The sequence below is a fragment of the Stigmatopora argus genome, chromosome 5 (assembly GCF_051989625.1).
Source record: "Stigmatopora argus isolate UIUO_Sarg chromosome 5, RoL_Sarg_1.0, whole genome shotgun sequence".
NCBI lineage: Eukaryota > Metazoa > Chordata > Actinopteri > Syngnathiformes > Syngnathidae > Stigmatopora > Stigmatopora argus.
Window position 1 is genome coordinate 13,403,361 of NC_135391.1, and position 14,764 is coordinate 13,418,124.

The 14,764-nt window shown below is 41.1% G+C and overlaps 3 protein-coding genes across 7 annotated transcripts; 1 reads left to right on the top strand and 2 right to left on the bottom strand.

The window, feature by feature from the left end:
* LOC144074942 (cip1-interacting zinc finger protein-like) lies at nt 1–4,207 on the bottom strand. Of its 4 annotated transcripts, none has more exons than XM_077601647.1 (9): nt 3,966–4,187; nt 3,788–3,847; nt 3,604–3,692; nt 2,578–2,642; nt 2,347–2,490; nt 2,163–2,257; nt 2,023–2,101; nt 640–744; nt 1–571 (listed from the first exon to the last, which is right to left on the bottom strand). In XM_077601647.1, the coding sequence occupies exons 2-9, from the start codon at nt 3,820–3,822 to the stop codon at nt 440–442; spliced, it is 744 nt and encodes a 247-aa protein (XP_077457773.1). In that variant the 5' UTR covers nt 3,823–3,847; nt 3,966–4,187; the 3' UTR covers nt 1–439. The 4 variants fall into 4 exon arrangements, with proteins under 4 accessions (XP_077457773.1, XP_077457774.1, XP_077457772.1 ...); XM_077601648.1 differs by having other exon boundaries at nt 4,072–4,185; XM_077601646.1 differs by having other exon boundaries at nt 4–571; nt 3,788–3,850.
* A 188-nt stretch (nt 4,208–4,395) lies between these two features.
* Nucleotides 4,396–7,183, bottom strand: LOC144074941 (uncharacterized). 2 transcript variants are annotated; one of them, XM_077601644.1, is made up of 4 exons: nt 6,986–7,183; nt 6,427–6,562; nt 6,224–6,357; nt 4,396–5,613 (listed from the first exon to the last, which is right to left on the bottom strand). In XM_077601644.1, exons 1-4 carry the CDS (start codon nt 7,097–7,099, stop codon nt 4,969–4,971), a joined length of 1,029 nt encoding a protein of 342 aa, XP_077457770.1. In that variant the 5' UTR covers nt 7,100–7,183; the 3' UTR covers nt 4,396–4,968. The 2 variants fall into 2 exon arrangements, with proteins under 2 accessions (XP_077457770.1, XP_077457769.1); XM_077601643.1 differs by having other exon boundaries at nt 6,224–6,562.
* A 461-nt stretch (nt 7,184–7,644) lies between these two features.
* zcchc8 (zinc finger, CCHC domain containing 8) lies at nt 7,645–14,595 on the top strand. The gene is made up of 14 exons (XM_077599941.1): nt 7,645–7,874; nt 7,967–8,009; nt 8,080–8,154; nt 8,593–8,695; nt 8,806–8,880; nt 9,450–9,553; nt 9,659–9,724; nt 9,810–9,870; nt 10,401–10,531; nt 10,609–10,751; nt 10,969–11,075; nt 12,032–12,118; nt 12,567–12,675; nt 13,454–14,595. Exons 1-14 carry the CDS (start codon nt 7,688–7,690, stop codon nt 14,359–14,361), a joined length of 2,199 nt encoding a protein of 732 aa, XP_077456067.1. The 5' UTR covers nt 7,645–7,687; the 3' UTR covers nt 14,362–14,595.
* The last annotated feature ends 169 nt before the right edge of the window (nt 14,596–14,764 follow it).

Here is a 14,764-nt window from a genome sequence, read left to right on the forward strand (position 1 = left end):
TCTAATTCCACATATCTCCTTTTCCCCAAGTCTGAAAATGGACAGAGTTGCTGAGTTTTATGTTTTCACACAATAATTTTAATATTCTAATGAGCAAATTTTCATATTTCAACATGATTAAAAGAAAAAAAAAGCCTGTACATAGATTTCAATTGGCCAAAACAACAACAGTAATAATAATAAAAATGATGATAATAATAACAATAATAATAATGACAATGATAATAAAAATAATAAAAACAATAATAATAATAACACAAACAATACGGTTAAATCTCATTTCAACATGATTAAAAGAAAAAAACCTGTACATAGATTTCAATTGGCCAAAACAACAATAATAATAACAATGATAATAATAACAATGATGATAATAATAATAATGACAACGATAATAATAAAAGCAATAATAATAATAACACAAACAATACGGTTAAATCTATGCCACCCGTGAAGTAGCTCCCTGCTCATGTCCAAAATCGACTCTTCGCTTTGGCTCCTCCTCCTTCTCAAAGCAACCAATGGCATCCACGGTGATGAGCTCTTCCTCTTGAGCCTCGCTCAAACGCACCTGATGAGACACCCGCACACACTTGAGCCATATGCGAAAGACGTATAACTTTAAATCTGACCTCTGACCTGTTCCTTATGTTTTTCTGACTTCATGTGCTCCACAAACTTGCGGGGTGTCCTCAAATGCCGGCCACACGCTGCACAAAACGGCCGTGACGCATGCTTGGACGCCTGGACGCAAGCGCCGACAAACCGTAAATGACGATGCAAAGAATCGACACACAAAAACAGTTGTTGACTGAGACACATACCATATGGAAACACCCACTAAAGCCACACACAATCCACACATAGAAAATAGGTAACCAGACAAAATTCACCAAGAGAATCTGTACATTGTTTTCACGTGTGTGTCATTCAAGTCAGGGGTGTCAAACATACGGCCCGCGGGCCGCTAGGGGGTCCGATCCAGCCCCCACTTAGTAGCCCTATTCATACCAAACAAACAGAATCAAATGCTATGGAATTTTGTGAGTTTGTGCACTATTGTATTTCGCTTCATTTCTTATCCGCTGTCATATTCGTTCTTTCGCCCCCTGTAGTCAAAATGATGCATTTCATGGCAGCCAATGATTTAATAAGGAACCGCAAAAATGCACCAAAACCAAGAGGAAGCCGCCAACAAATTCCGCCAGAAATCAATAGGAAATAATTCAAAATGTACTTGAAGTGATCTATGAGTCCCCCAAAAAGGTACTCGGCCGTTTGGTCGCCGGACGTTTGGTCACCCGGAAGGTTATTGATAATTACCATTTAAAATTGTTGCTCAAAATTCCCTAAATACAAACTGTGAATTATTATTTAGTCATACTTAATGCCCTATTAATTATTAGGCAAAAAAAATAGCTCCAAATTTCCCGTACTTTTATTGTTTTTTGTTGGAGAACTTGTTAAGACCCTGACTGACGTAGCTTCTTAAAGGGACAACGCATGTACATACAAACTCTTATACACTCACACGTCGACTCAGTGAAACTGCTCAGGGCCATGGTTGGCTTTTATGGATGCATAGACCGTGTTGTTTTACCTTGTTTTGTCGCCGGTCTTTTGGTCATCGGTTTTTTGGTCGCCGGTCTTTTGGTCGCCCGTTGTCGCGGTCGGGGCGACCAAAAGACCGCGACCAAACGTCCGGTCACGCCCCAAAAATGTGACGTAAAATGAAGTCATGGCCTGCCATTGACATCAACAGTTGTCCAATTCACTTAATCTGTCTGTGGATGCTCATCTCTCAGAGCCATTAACAAACGGCGCTTGACGTCCAGTCAAAATGGATTGGACGCCTGACATCGCAAATAGCCCAAAAATAAACTAGTCCCTCCCACCCAAATGAGGTGAACTAGTTGGCGTGAATGTGGTGCGCCAACCAAACTGACTTTGAGACCCCTGATCGACGTGAACACAAAACCAACTTCATGTGCATTAAAGCTAAGGGTTGACGGATGACCTCACTTTGTGTTGTTTAGTTCGGCGATGGTTGATGACATCATCGCTGAAGTGAGTCTGACATACGTTGCACCAACGCCACTTTCTGCAGGACATACGTACAAACGCCATCATCCTAGCGGGTTTTGGGGCACGCGTGCTCCTACCTGTTGGCGAGCGTGTGCGTGATGACGTCGACGGAATGCGTGAGCGCTTTCCATTTGGTCGCATGATCCGAGTTGCTCATGTGTTCCTCAAACATCTTCAAAAAAAAATGGATACAATGACGTAATATGGTCACGGTAATCCTGGAACTTTTTGGAAATCAGGCAGTAGGAGGCGTGTCCTCACCTGCATGGAGTGACACGTCACTCTGCATACGTGACAGTGAAGCCCCGCCTCTACCGGCGGCTGCTTGGCGTCCGGCTTGTCGCTTTGGGGGAACTCTCGGCAGTCACCGCGCTGCTGTATGGTCACCTTCAGGGAACCTGCACTCTGCGTAACGCAAAAGGACAAATTGTTACTCACGCACAGTCTTTGAACGTCTCATTATGGTCAACATTCCAAAGAGGAGCAAGTCACCTCGGAGGTTTTGATGGCTTCGTGATCTTGTCCTGAGTCCTCCTGCTCTGGAGGACAAACACCATCTGAGATGTACACACACGTGAAAACACAAGCCAGGTTCATCTTAAGTCTCACAATGTCAGCGTTGACATAATGGACTGACTCAAGGCTAATATAACTTTAATACTAACAAGAATGCTTTGGGTTCAAATGTCTGAAAACTTTCCTCAAGAACATTGTCTTAAATGTCCAAATTGCACACGTTGGACTTCTTTATGACTTTAAGTGACATGTCATTGATTCCGTTAAAACGTGTGCATGAATAGCGTATTAAATTGATCAAAGGCAGACAGTAAATGTTTTCAGAATCGATAAATCGGCCACGAGGTCGTGCATCTTTTAATAACTATGCTATGAGTGTCATTATTTTAATAAGGAAATAGCATGTCAAATGACTAAAACAACATAAGATCAAGACAATAGTAGATAGTAATTGCACGAGGACAATTGGAGATCTATTTTCAAAAATGTATGACATTGTTTACACTATGTGGGAGTTCCATTGGTGGGGGAGATTAACCAGAAAATTATTTGATAGAAGTATGTCTTATATGTCTAAGTATGCCTTATTTAAATATGGCTGAGTTGTACAGAACAAAATCCTGGTAAGAAAGAATAGTGCTTAGTGACTATGCCTCTATCTCACAAAACTTGCTTTAAAAAAAAATTCAGTAACCCCCCCAAAGGGCCACTCGTGGCTTCATGCTGTACTTTTCCGTGTTTAATTGGTATTTCAATTGTTTATGCATTTACTGGTATTATACAGTACACAAATACATGTATACAGTACACCAGTCAGGAGTATCTTTTACATTTTCTTTTTTTCAGGCTGTCCAGATGCGGATTTTATGACTCGATGGATTTGTTTTCCACTGGATGGGGCCATCACTAATCCTAATTAGTCATTTAACATAGTTTTGTGAGGGTCTCGGTCCCTATTGATAGCGAAAAATGAGGGATCACTGTAGTTCTAGGAGGGCAAACCTCGTTGAGCAGACCCATCATCCGCTGGTTGATCACGTGACCATGTGCACTCTTCTGCGTTGATTGACAGGGTAGCAGCCTCCTCAACTCTGATTAAACGACAAGGCATTCAAAATACGTTTTGAACGCATTTCAATTAACATTGAACACAAATCACAGTTATTTGCATTCATATATTTCGCACCTGTGTGCTTTCTTCTGTCGTTGTTTCATGGTCATACGCTTCGTTTTGAACACTCATCGCCTTCTTTTCAACAACAACAACAACAACAAAAAATAATGCATTCGGAAACATTAAAAAAAAGTATAGTACACCTGGATGGCAAGATGAAAAATGTTCAGAAGCAAAGGCAGTTAATCACCGTGTTTTTGTTTGACTTTAAGTCGTCCTAAGCACACGGCATCTAAACGCTTTGTTCATCATTTCCCGAATTAATATAAATTAAGGAATGGTTGTATTATTATTACCTTGTTTTAAATTAACTGTACCCGATAGTCAAAGCGACCAAAGGCTAAATTGCTCCATGTAATTTCCATAGATGAACTCGGCTCCTTCTTTGTGAATTCAATGGCAGATTGCGAACAAAGTCTCAACACACAGCGCCACCTACAGTACAAAGGTTTTAGTGGATTTGTGGAAATATTTCATTCGAATTGGCAAACAAATGAATGAGTCCTTAATTTAAAAATTACAAAACGATTCCTCTCAAGACATGACGACTTAATTTTCATTTCCGTGTCCCATTTCCTCACGTTACAACAAATAAGTGAATGTCTTTCCAAGCATTTCCATCACGGGTGAATACTCAACTCAACTTTATTTATAAAACAACAGCGGCTGAAAGGACAATATAATACATACAAATATATGTTCATAAATATTAATACGTTTTCATGTTTTGAGCGGTTGATTTAAAGAAAGAAGAATGGGCTATAACCATTTGGGGGAAAATTGTGCCAGAATTACACAGACTATTTCCAACGGCCACGAGATAAATTAAGTTGAGGACCCCGATGCTAGGAAATTCATTCATTCATTTTCTGAACTGCTTTATCCTCACTAGGGTCACGGGGGGTGCTGGAGTCTATCCCAGCCGACTTCTGGCACAAAGCACGGGCCAACCCTGAATTGCCAGCCAATTGCAGGGCACGAAGAGATGGACAACCATTCACGCTCCCACTCATACCTAGAGGCCATATAGATGCGTGTTTTTGGAATGTGGGAGGAAACCGGAGTACCCGGAGAAAACCCACGCAAGCCCGGGGGAGAAAATCCAAACTCCACACAGGTGGACCGACCTGGATTTGAACTCAGGACCCCAGAACTATGAGGTCGACATGCTAACCACTCAGCCGCTAGGAAATCTACTTGCAAATTAAAGTGGAATAGAGAACGTGCGCCACCCCGGTGATGAGGTTGTGATTTGCAAATTCCAGCATGAGTAGCAGGATGGGGTACTCGCTTTGCCTCTTGGCCCAGTCTTCATCCCGACTCAGCCCCATCCAGTTGAGCAACAGGGTCCTCATTGCGTCCGGGAAGAGCTGCGCACTCAGCTCCTCTGCGGGCGGCAGTTCCTCGATTCTCTGGATGTGGTGCTCTTTGAAGGCCTCCACTCGCCGACTGATGTCCGCGTGGGCCGCGGCGAAGCGGCGGCCCAGCCAGCCGGCCAACGATGTTTCCGCCGCGTCCCGTTCTGCCGCCGTTCCGCCCAGGAAGCACTCGGCGTGGTCCAGGAGGAGCACCACCGGCTCCAGGTGATGTTCCGCTAAGTCTGCGGCGGCCAGTTTGTCACTTAGGCTCCTGAGTTTATTTTCAAGGGCGGATGAGCTTGTAGAGCTCTGCTGTGTGGAGTAACAGTGGTCCGATGGTATTTCTCGACTTGTATTTTCCAGCTGCTTGGGTGTTGGCTCATTTGGTGTTTCATTCTCAGCGTTCAATCTGTCCAGCTGCACGCTCAGGCTGTAACTGGTTTTCAGCATGCTGTCGCTCATTTGAGACTTCCACAAGTCCTGCAACATTTTATTGAATTGGTCTGAAAATTATTGCTAAAAAGACTTTTTTTCTGCTGAAAAAAAACATCATTATTTCCTGAATAATTGTACAACACTACAACTCAGCTATTCAGGGAAGAAATAATCATTTGTGTAAATGATACAGTCACTTCCAAAGGACTTGATTCATCTTGGTCTTTAGTTCTTTGACAAAAAATCTTGAATTTGGAATCCGACGTAGAGGACTTGGACTAAGGCTCCCAAGAACCAGTTTTTTTTTTTTTTTAAATCAAGCGTAGAGGAACTATTTTCATTGTGAGTACAATACAATAGTATTTACATCTTTTTTTATTTATAGATTATATTTAGTTATCAATATATTCGTGTTTTCATGTGCCTATAACTAATATTTGAAAAATACAATTGATTTGTTTACTTTTATTTCTCTTTAGGCGCAAACACATGTAGTATGGTATGAGTAATAATAGGGATGATCCTACTTTGCGTTTTTTGGATTATCGCAGTCATGTCTGGTCTACATTAGCCGCGATATTCGAGGGATTACTGTACATGTGCAGTTGCCTGTGCCTTTGTCAATGTTTGTGTTGCTCATTTCACCCAATCTGACCTGAAAGTTGTCAAGTACGGCCAGTTGCTCCCGCTTGGTGTACATCTCAAAGGCCACCCGGAAAAGACCGTGAATAGTGTAGAACCACAACCCGTTATTGGACGGTCCCACCTTCAACCCCTGAAACCTGAAGGCTGACAAAAGAGGAAGTAATGTAACCAGACCCGTCGGGATGGATTCTTCGTTGGTTGTGTTGAGTTTACCTGAAGAAAAGTAGATTTTGGTGGCGAGGCCTTTGCGGGCAAATTTGGCGTGATGCCTGGGATGGTTCTCGGAGCGGACGTTTGTGTTGGCCAAGAGGTCAGCGCCGAGAAAGAGAGGAACAGATGCCAGTGAACCCTGAAAGAACCATTTAAAAAAATATTTATCTATTGTAGCAATAAAATAAATTGAGGCAAAAGGGTTTTTTGGGTGTCTTTTTGCACCCGAAGTCGGCTAGGATGGGCTCCAGCACCCTCTGCAACCCTTGAGAGGAAAAGCGTTTTGGAAAATGAATCAATCAATTTCTTTCAAAAGTGATCAATGGTTCATTGTTATGTTGGAAAATAATTAAAATTATCTTCTTTAAAGGAGCCTCAGGTAAGAAATGCACTTCAATGATGACAATTTGAGGCAGAAAAACCTTGTTTATGGCCATCATGATACTTGAAATAATGCCAATGAATAGGTTTAGAAGTACAGTACATATAAGTAGTTTTTTTTGCGCTAGTGTGAGAATGCGTTTATACTTTTGCCCCAAACAAAAATGGCTGTTTAGCATACCTTTTTGGGACCATCCGTGAGTGTAAAAGACGACTCGTTTACCAGGTAAAAGTAACGTATTTTTCTCGAGATCCCGTCCCAATGTGGTAACGAAAGATAGTTAAAGTTGGACATATTCTTCTGACAATATTAGGGGATAATTATGAATCAAAATGTGGCAAATCGAAAAACATCAAGAAGATAATAACAGCTACTATGTCAATCTGTAATCCCCGAGTTTTGTTTTGAAGGCGGGATCCGCCCATCTCACAGATAAATAAATGCCCTGATTTTTGTCTTACAGGCCACTGTTATTTACATTTTTACCAATGTTCAGCCGTGCTAGCAGATATGCAAAGGGAGAATAATATGGTTGGACAGAAAAAAGGTGGATCAAAGGGGATTAACTGCAACGATGTTTAAAATTACATGAGGTATATGAGACGCTATATAAATTACAAAGTGTAGGAGTGTAAATAAGAGTCAGTATGTCTGTCATGTGGGTTTTAACGCGTCAGGGATAAAATACGTCAAAGGGGCGCACTGCTTGATAAAAGACGCACAGGTTTATTTTCCAACGCAAACTGGTTTTGAGCTTTAAACCAATAAGAGAAGCACCGTGGGTCACATGGAAGACCACGTGACAAATGACGACCAATTGACGCTGCGTATTTCTTTGCTCATGCGTTTACGCTCTTGACCAGGGGTTATCTTGGGAAAAAAATGGCTGAAGTGGATTTTGGAGATGCCCAGCTCTTTGAGCAACTCGATGATTTTACCCCTGCTCCCACGCATATTCGATTTCCCGATGGCGAGAGTACCTCTGACCCGGAGGACGACGGAGAGGCCGGGCTGCTCCGTAGACGTCTGGACGAGTGCGGAGAATGCATTGAGAAGCTAACGAAAGACAATATCCTTGCTGTTGTGCTAGCGCCTTTAACATGTTTTGCTAACTTAGCTAGCTAGAATAAATGTGACTATGAAACTTAACTTGGGGCTCACATAAAGCTTTGAGGAGAAAACTGAAGATTCTGACCCGGCCCAGGTGACATGACATAGTGGTGTTTTTATTTCAAAACGTTGTGGTTAATGGTTTAATGTTGTTTACTGTACAGCGGAATCACCGTAGAAGATGTCAACGTTGACGGGCCCATCGTTCAAATTATTTATTCCAACGGCGTTATATCCAAGTAAGTTATAAACTGGTTTCAAGGCAGAATTTACAGTTTCAAAGTAGTGTTTTTTCCCTAGAAATGAATGCAAAAAAATATTTAAATGACTGACATTGTAGATTATATTGGATTAAATTGTATTCATCCCTTACTCGAGAAATTTGCCCTGTTGCAGTAGCAAAAAGGTGAAAACACGGACACAGGAAAAGACATTGTAGACCTGAATAAAATAGATAATAAATAAATGAGTAAATACAATCAAATTATATTTGAATAGATGTTTGGAGGAAGACGTGTCGCAGAGGTCATAAACATGGCATAGTTGCAAATCACTCATGACACAGAAATGAAATAAATGTATAGCCTGTGTTTTGTAGATGCAGAGAATCCAGATTTGTAGTAGGCAGATAATTTTTTTTCCACACCGCTGGTCTTGATTATTGCTTTATTTCTCAGGCAGTGTCGTCAAGAAATTGAAGATTGCATCTATGGAGTAATAATGAGACATCAGAAAGATGGAAATCGCAAACGTTCAGCATCAGAACACCCGAAGCCGCAGGTTTGTTTCTTTTTTTGTGCCCCAGTAATTTTTGAATTCTTGCCCATTTAAAAAAAAATATATATATACATGCAAGCAGAATAAAATAATCATCTCTGTGTCCTCTGTAGCCTTCCTCATTTGCCACAGATGAAGACCCAGTCAAGTCTTCCACAAGCGTGAAAACCACAACTGAAGCCTTTAAAGTGAGTGCACCCGTACCCCACAAAACATCGTTTCAGTCTGGTATAGCGTATTTCATTTATTTTTATTTTTTGAATGAAGGTCTTTAACTTTAATTATAAAATAACAGCGTAAAAAATCAAGTTTGAAAACCTTTTGAGCCACAACAGGAAAATAACTAGCTATTGAATTGAATTTAATGCAATGCTTTTATTGTCATTATACAAGTATAATGAAATTTGAAGCTTTCACCACAGTGCACATTGTACAGACAGACAATTAAATGATCAATACATAAGATATGAATATATAAGTAGTCCAAGTGAGGTCAGCAGAGTGAAGCAGGCTTGTTCCGCTGAAGTCCAGGGTGAGTTCTATGGTTTTTGTAGACCTTCAGCGGTGACTGACATAATGAAATGAGACAACAATTTGATAAAGAAATGTTTTGCTATTCTTTCTAAAAGTCCTCCAATTGAGGTTTGCAGCAAATAGTAGGCTTTCCAGCCAGTGTCATTTGGGACTTGAGTCACTGATTTGGGAATAGAGTAAACGTACTGTTTTTTGTGTGTGTGTGTGTGTGTGTGTGAGACAGGTGGTAGGCAGCGTGTTGTACTTTAGCAACTTCACTGTGGACAAACTGGGGCAGCCACTGGTCAACGAAAACCCTCAGCACACCGATGGATGGGAAGTGCCAATGTATCTTAATGACACTGCTGACCCGAGATCAGTTTTGGGCCCTCGAATACTCTGTTGTCGCGTGTGTATACTTCATGGAATTTTACTTCCTTAAGTGAACGAAAGCTACCCACAGATCTACACCCAAGTTATCGGCACGGACGGGCTGGACATAGACATGACAGACAAAAGGTGTGCTGCAAACAAGTGCTGCCAAATCCTCATACGGGTTTTTATTTTTGGGGGGTATTTGATATCATTGTTATTTGCCTTGCAGATCCAAATCAATGTGTTTTAACTGTGGATCAAGTGCTCATCAAATGAGAGATTGCCCCAAGGTCAGTCAACACCGGCAACAGTAGTAATCGTAACAATTCCCGTATTTTCAGCACTATAAGGCACACATTCAATGGATGGCCTATTTTAAAATGTTTCATATATATGGCACAGCGGTTTATAAGGCGTAGTAGTAGTAGTGGTGGTGATAGATGAAGGGGATTATGTTATTCATAAACTAGATGGATCTGTAGTAGTATTAGATGTTTTGTACCAGTGGTCCCCAGCCTTTTCCTCACCGCATACTGGTAAAGCTCTTCCTTATTTCTCACGGATCAGCGTATGGGGAGGGCGACAACTCAGGATAAAAGATTGGGGGGATGGGGTGTTGACTTAGACAACGTCCACAGTGGCAAAAAACAAGTCCCAAGCATGATATCAATTATTTATTATTATTATAACAACTTTCCTCATTTCAAGTAGGACGAGATCATCACATTGCTGAAAATTCATGTATCAAAAAGGATATCTTTGGCCATATAGGGTTCAAAAAGATGGAGATGTTGTTGTGATGTCAAAAATGTGTTGTCAGCCTAAAGACATGGCAGCCATTAATGAGAGAAGAAAAGAGTTTAACCAGAACCATGCAGGACTTGGGAACCAACGCTACCACGCGGATGAAGTGGAAGAACGATTCGCCAAATACAAGCCGGGAATCTTGAGGTATGGATTTGTCATCACGCATGCTTCCTATTTGCATAAAGCTCTGTCTGTAAAGTGTGCAATGGCGCTGTGTGCAGTGAAGAGCTCCTGTACGCACTTGGACTGGAGACCAACGCCCTCCCGCCTCTCATCTATCGCATGAGGCAGCTGGGATACCCGCCCGGTTGGCTTAAAGAAGCTGAAATGGAGAAGTCGGGATTAAGGCTTTACGATGGAAATGGTATGACTCCTTGCTTGGCCTGAGCAACTAATGGAATTCAGTAATTTCTCTCTAGAAGGAATTATCCACATTTGAAACCTTTCGACTAGAAACATTCAACTCTAATTGATGAAAAAAAAAAAGTCAAACAAAATACATTTATCTTTTTAAAATGATTGCAATAGTTTTTTCTTAAGAAAACAATCTTCATATTGTGTTATGTTTGGTTCTCATCTAGTTTCAAATGACAACAGTATGACCAGCCCACAAAATGTCTCTTATGACATTTCCAAACTAGTGGATTTCCCTGGATTCAATGTTCCCACTCCGCACAAGGTCAAAGATGTAAGTCATTTGTTTTTTTTAATCAAAATATTTTTCCTACATTCTAAAGTACTCTTAAATAATATATTTAACAATTCTGTCATTTTATAGCTGCTGCCAAATATTGAATTGTATACATTAATTCACGAGACTGACTGTGAAAAGCGTAGCAACCTTAGCTTATGTAGTGTACAGAGCTCTGCGGCAACCCTGACGAAGACTGATCTCGTAATTGGCTGTTTGGAGTGGCCACATATCCATTGTAGATGTACAGTGGTACCTCGTCATACGACCGCTCGTCATACAAAATGCTCGTCTTACGGGGGAAATTTCGATCGAATAATTCGCCCGTGATGCGGTCAAAATTTCGTGATGCGACCAAGCCAGATGGCCATGGCATTTTTTTTTTTGCATATCTTTCGTGTATAACAATATCTACGAGCACGGAACGATTAATTCAGACGAGTTTCTCATAGGACCAGGAAACGCACAACGCGCGGGCAAAAAGAGGGCTTTCTGGGTAATGAAGTATACTCGTGCACACAACACCCATAGGCAATGGCAACCTTTCTCAGAATAAAACTTCATTACCCACAATCAATACGTGGCTAAGCTCAATTGTATTTCCTGTTATTCTTTCTAAGGAAAGATGCTCCCGCGATCGTTCTTTAAAGACTATTTCTCGTTGGCAAACCACTCGTTTTTTATTACTTTGTCAATATATGGCGAATTATAAGAAATAAAACATTTTTTTTCAATCCAATATCCTGTTTTTGGTGTTTTTTTTCAGAGAGTTGGAACGAATTAATTTGTTTCCCATTCATTTCAATGGGAAACTTCCACTCGAGTTACGAGAATCTTGTCATACGAGCTCAGTCCCGGAACGGATTAAGCTCGTATCTCGAGGTACCACTGTATAATAATAAAACAATAGCAACTAAAATGAGACTTTTGTTTTTGTTTTTGTACCCTTGCAGGAGTTCATGCGTTACCGTTCCATCCCCATCCAGAGCAACCACTTGAAGCACAACTACGCCGCCTACCTGTCCAGCCACTTTGCTACGGTAACACATACGCCGCTGGGGTGAAACATTCATAAAACTGATTGAACAGGGTGTGTCACGCCTTGGTATTTTGTGGCATTTTGTCATAAGCATGAACGCTGGAGTTGAGTGTTTCATCTGAGAAAAGTGCCATGAGAGATCGTGTATTTAAGAAAGGGAGTCGAGAACTAATATAGAAAGTTGAGAGATAAGTGAGTGTGTTGGAACTGTTAGCGCAACGGCACAATGTATGCGTCTTATATATGCTCACTGCCACATCCTGGGGTCTTTGCATATTATAGAATCCTTAAAATATAATGGTCGACCCTAGTCTCTGCACATGGTACATTTTGAAATATGTGCAGATGAAACACTGGGAAAATGGGTTACCTTCATTTTTGGGTGTTGGAACATTTAAAGGGAGAGACAACACAATATGAATGACCTTCATGTGTTTGTCTGTCAACAGTCAGATAGCCCGAGCAGCAAGAGGCCTCTTGACTCGGGCTCGTCTCAACACCACACGAAGAGGCACAAATCCAGTCGTGATTGCGATTCTGACATGGATATTGAATCAGGTAAATATAATCTGGAGGACCATTATGATTATGAATAGAGATGTCCCTCATCTGAACACCTGATCGAAAAATTGGGCAGATACCGTTATTGTTTAGAGCAGGTGCCAAGTGGCGGCCCGGGGGGCCAAATCTGGCCCGGGAAAGTAAATAATGAGTGCCGACTTTGTTTTAAAATCAAATTAAAATGAAGAGTATAGATGTATATTACATGTCCTGATTTTCCACCTTTTTAAATGAATAATTGTAATTTTTTAATCAATTTTTTCTGTGTTTTTAGTTCAAAAATCATTTTGTTAAATCTAAAAATATATTTAAAAAAAAGTTAAAATAAACATTGTTTTAGATCTATAAAAAAATGAATATTCAGGGATTTTAATCCAGTTCTTTTAATCCATTTATAAAAAAATATATAAAAAATATTATATCTAAAATGGTCCGGCCCACATGAAATTGAGTTGACGTTAATGCGGCCCGCGAACCAACCCGAGTCTGACACCCTTGGTTTAGAGGATTGGAATCAGGAACAAAATGGTTTTAAACATGTATTTATTGCGCTTTATGTATAGTTTGCATGCACTAAAAAGCAATAATATAACACAATAAATAAATACGAAAGAATCAAAAATATTTTATAATATGGAAGACCACTCATGGGAGGTCTGATTTATTGTGCATGAAATAAATGCTTCCTCAAATATTTTACTGAAGAATTGGTGTGATTCCTTTTTTATGGTTTAAATAGTTATACAAACAAAACTTGCATTTTTTTGCCTGCTAGATCCCGAGACCCCCAACCGAACCTGTCGACAAGGCGACTTCCAAACACCGCTGCCAATTGGTTCATCGAGCTTCAGCTCGCCGCCTCCTCTACCGAAAGGCACGCCACCTGCCACCCCCACGCCGCCGCCCTTACCTAAAAGCACGCCGCCACGTACGCCTACGAACGGCAACTCGTCAACGAATTCCCTCGGCTGGGTAGTGGTGGACGAGGCCGTGGAGGAGGAGCTGACGCTTGAGGAGCTTGAGGAACAGAAGAGGTTAATCTGGGCTGCACTCCAGAATGCAGAGACCGCCAACGACAACACGACGGCGTCCACCGCAGGGACCAAAATGGGACAGTCGGATAGCATATCCATGCCTGCACGAGATGACTCTGAAACGGAAGGCTGCCGGGACGAGAATCAAAATTTGCCCGGAGATGTTTGTCCTCACAATGGCGGCAGCCCGAGCTCGGCCGAAACCCAACACAAAAACGACTCAAGTCCTGATGATGTTCTTCCAGTCAAGTCCAAAGAAGGAAGCACCAATGCATCTAAATGCGAAGAAGACCGTCCTCAAAAGCCTTGTCCAAAAGAATTCCAAGAAGAACAGGTCCGAAGTCCAGGTTCAGTCCAATCTCAGGATGAAAGCCCTCAAAGTCCCGCTCTAGTTGAAACACAAGAAGAGAGTCTACAGTGTCCAACCCAGGAAGACAGTCCCCAGATCCCCAATCCAGATTCGCTGAATGTAAATGCGGCTACTCCAAAGGTGGCGGCCGTACCCCATCGGAGTCGCTTCGCCAAGGGCATTGTTCCTTTTGAGGAGACCCCCGAGTACACGGAAGTGGCCGAAGGCACGGGGACGTACCTCCGTATCAGAGACTTGCTCAAGAGTTTGCATAGAAATGTAACCAAGAAAAATAACTGACTAAAAAAGGACAATCATGGCGTGTGCTTTAGCTCACATGATTTTTATGTATTGCAACAAACACTTATTTCCATTTTATCATTAGTTGTATTTTTTTTAAATGTTCATTTGTCAAATTTCAGAAATGATTCTTTTAAAGGCATTTTTGCTGCTGCCATCAGTGTTGATGTAAACCTGTATGAGTGGCTTAGGGATGGAGGATGAGGCCTAAAATTAAAATCACTTTTTTTTTTCCACAAATACATTTGTGTTTAACCTACTCTTGATTAAAAAAAATCATGTACAAATGAACAAACTGAAAATAAATGTCTTTTTAAAAAAATTAAAAAACTCTTGACAGTCATAAATAAAACGCCTAAGGAAACAGGCATATTGGTTTATAATTAAAAACTCAACGTGGGTA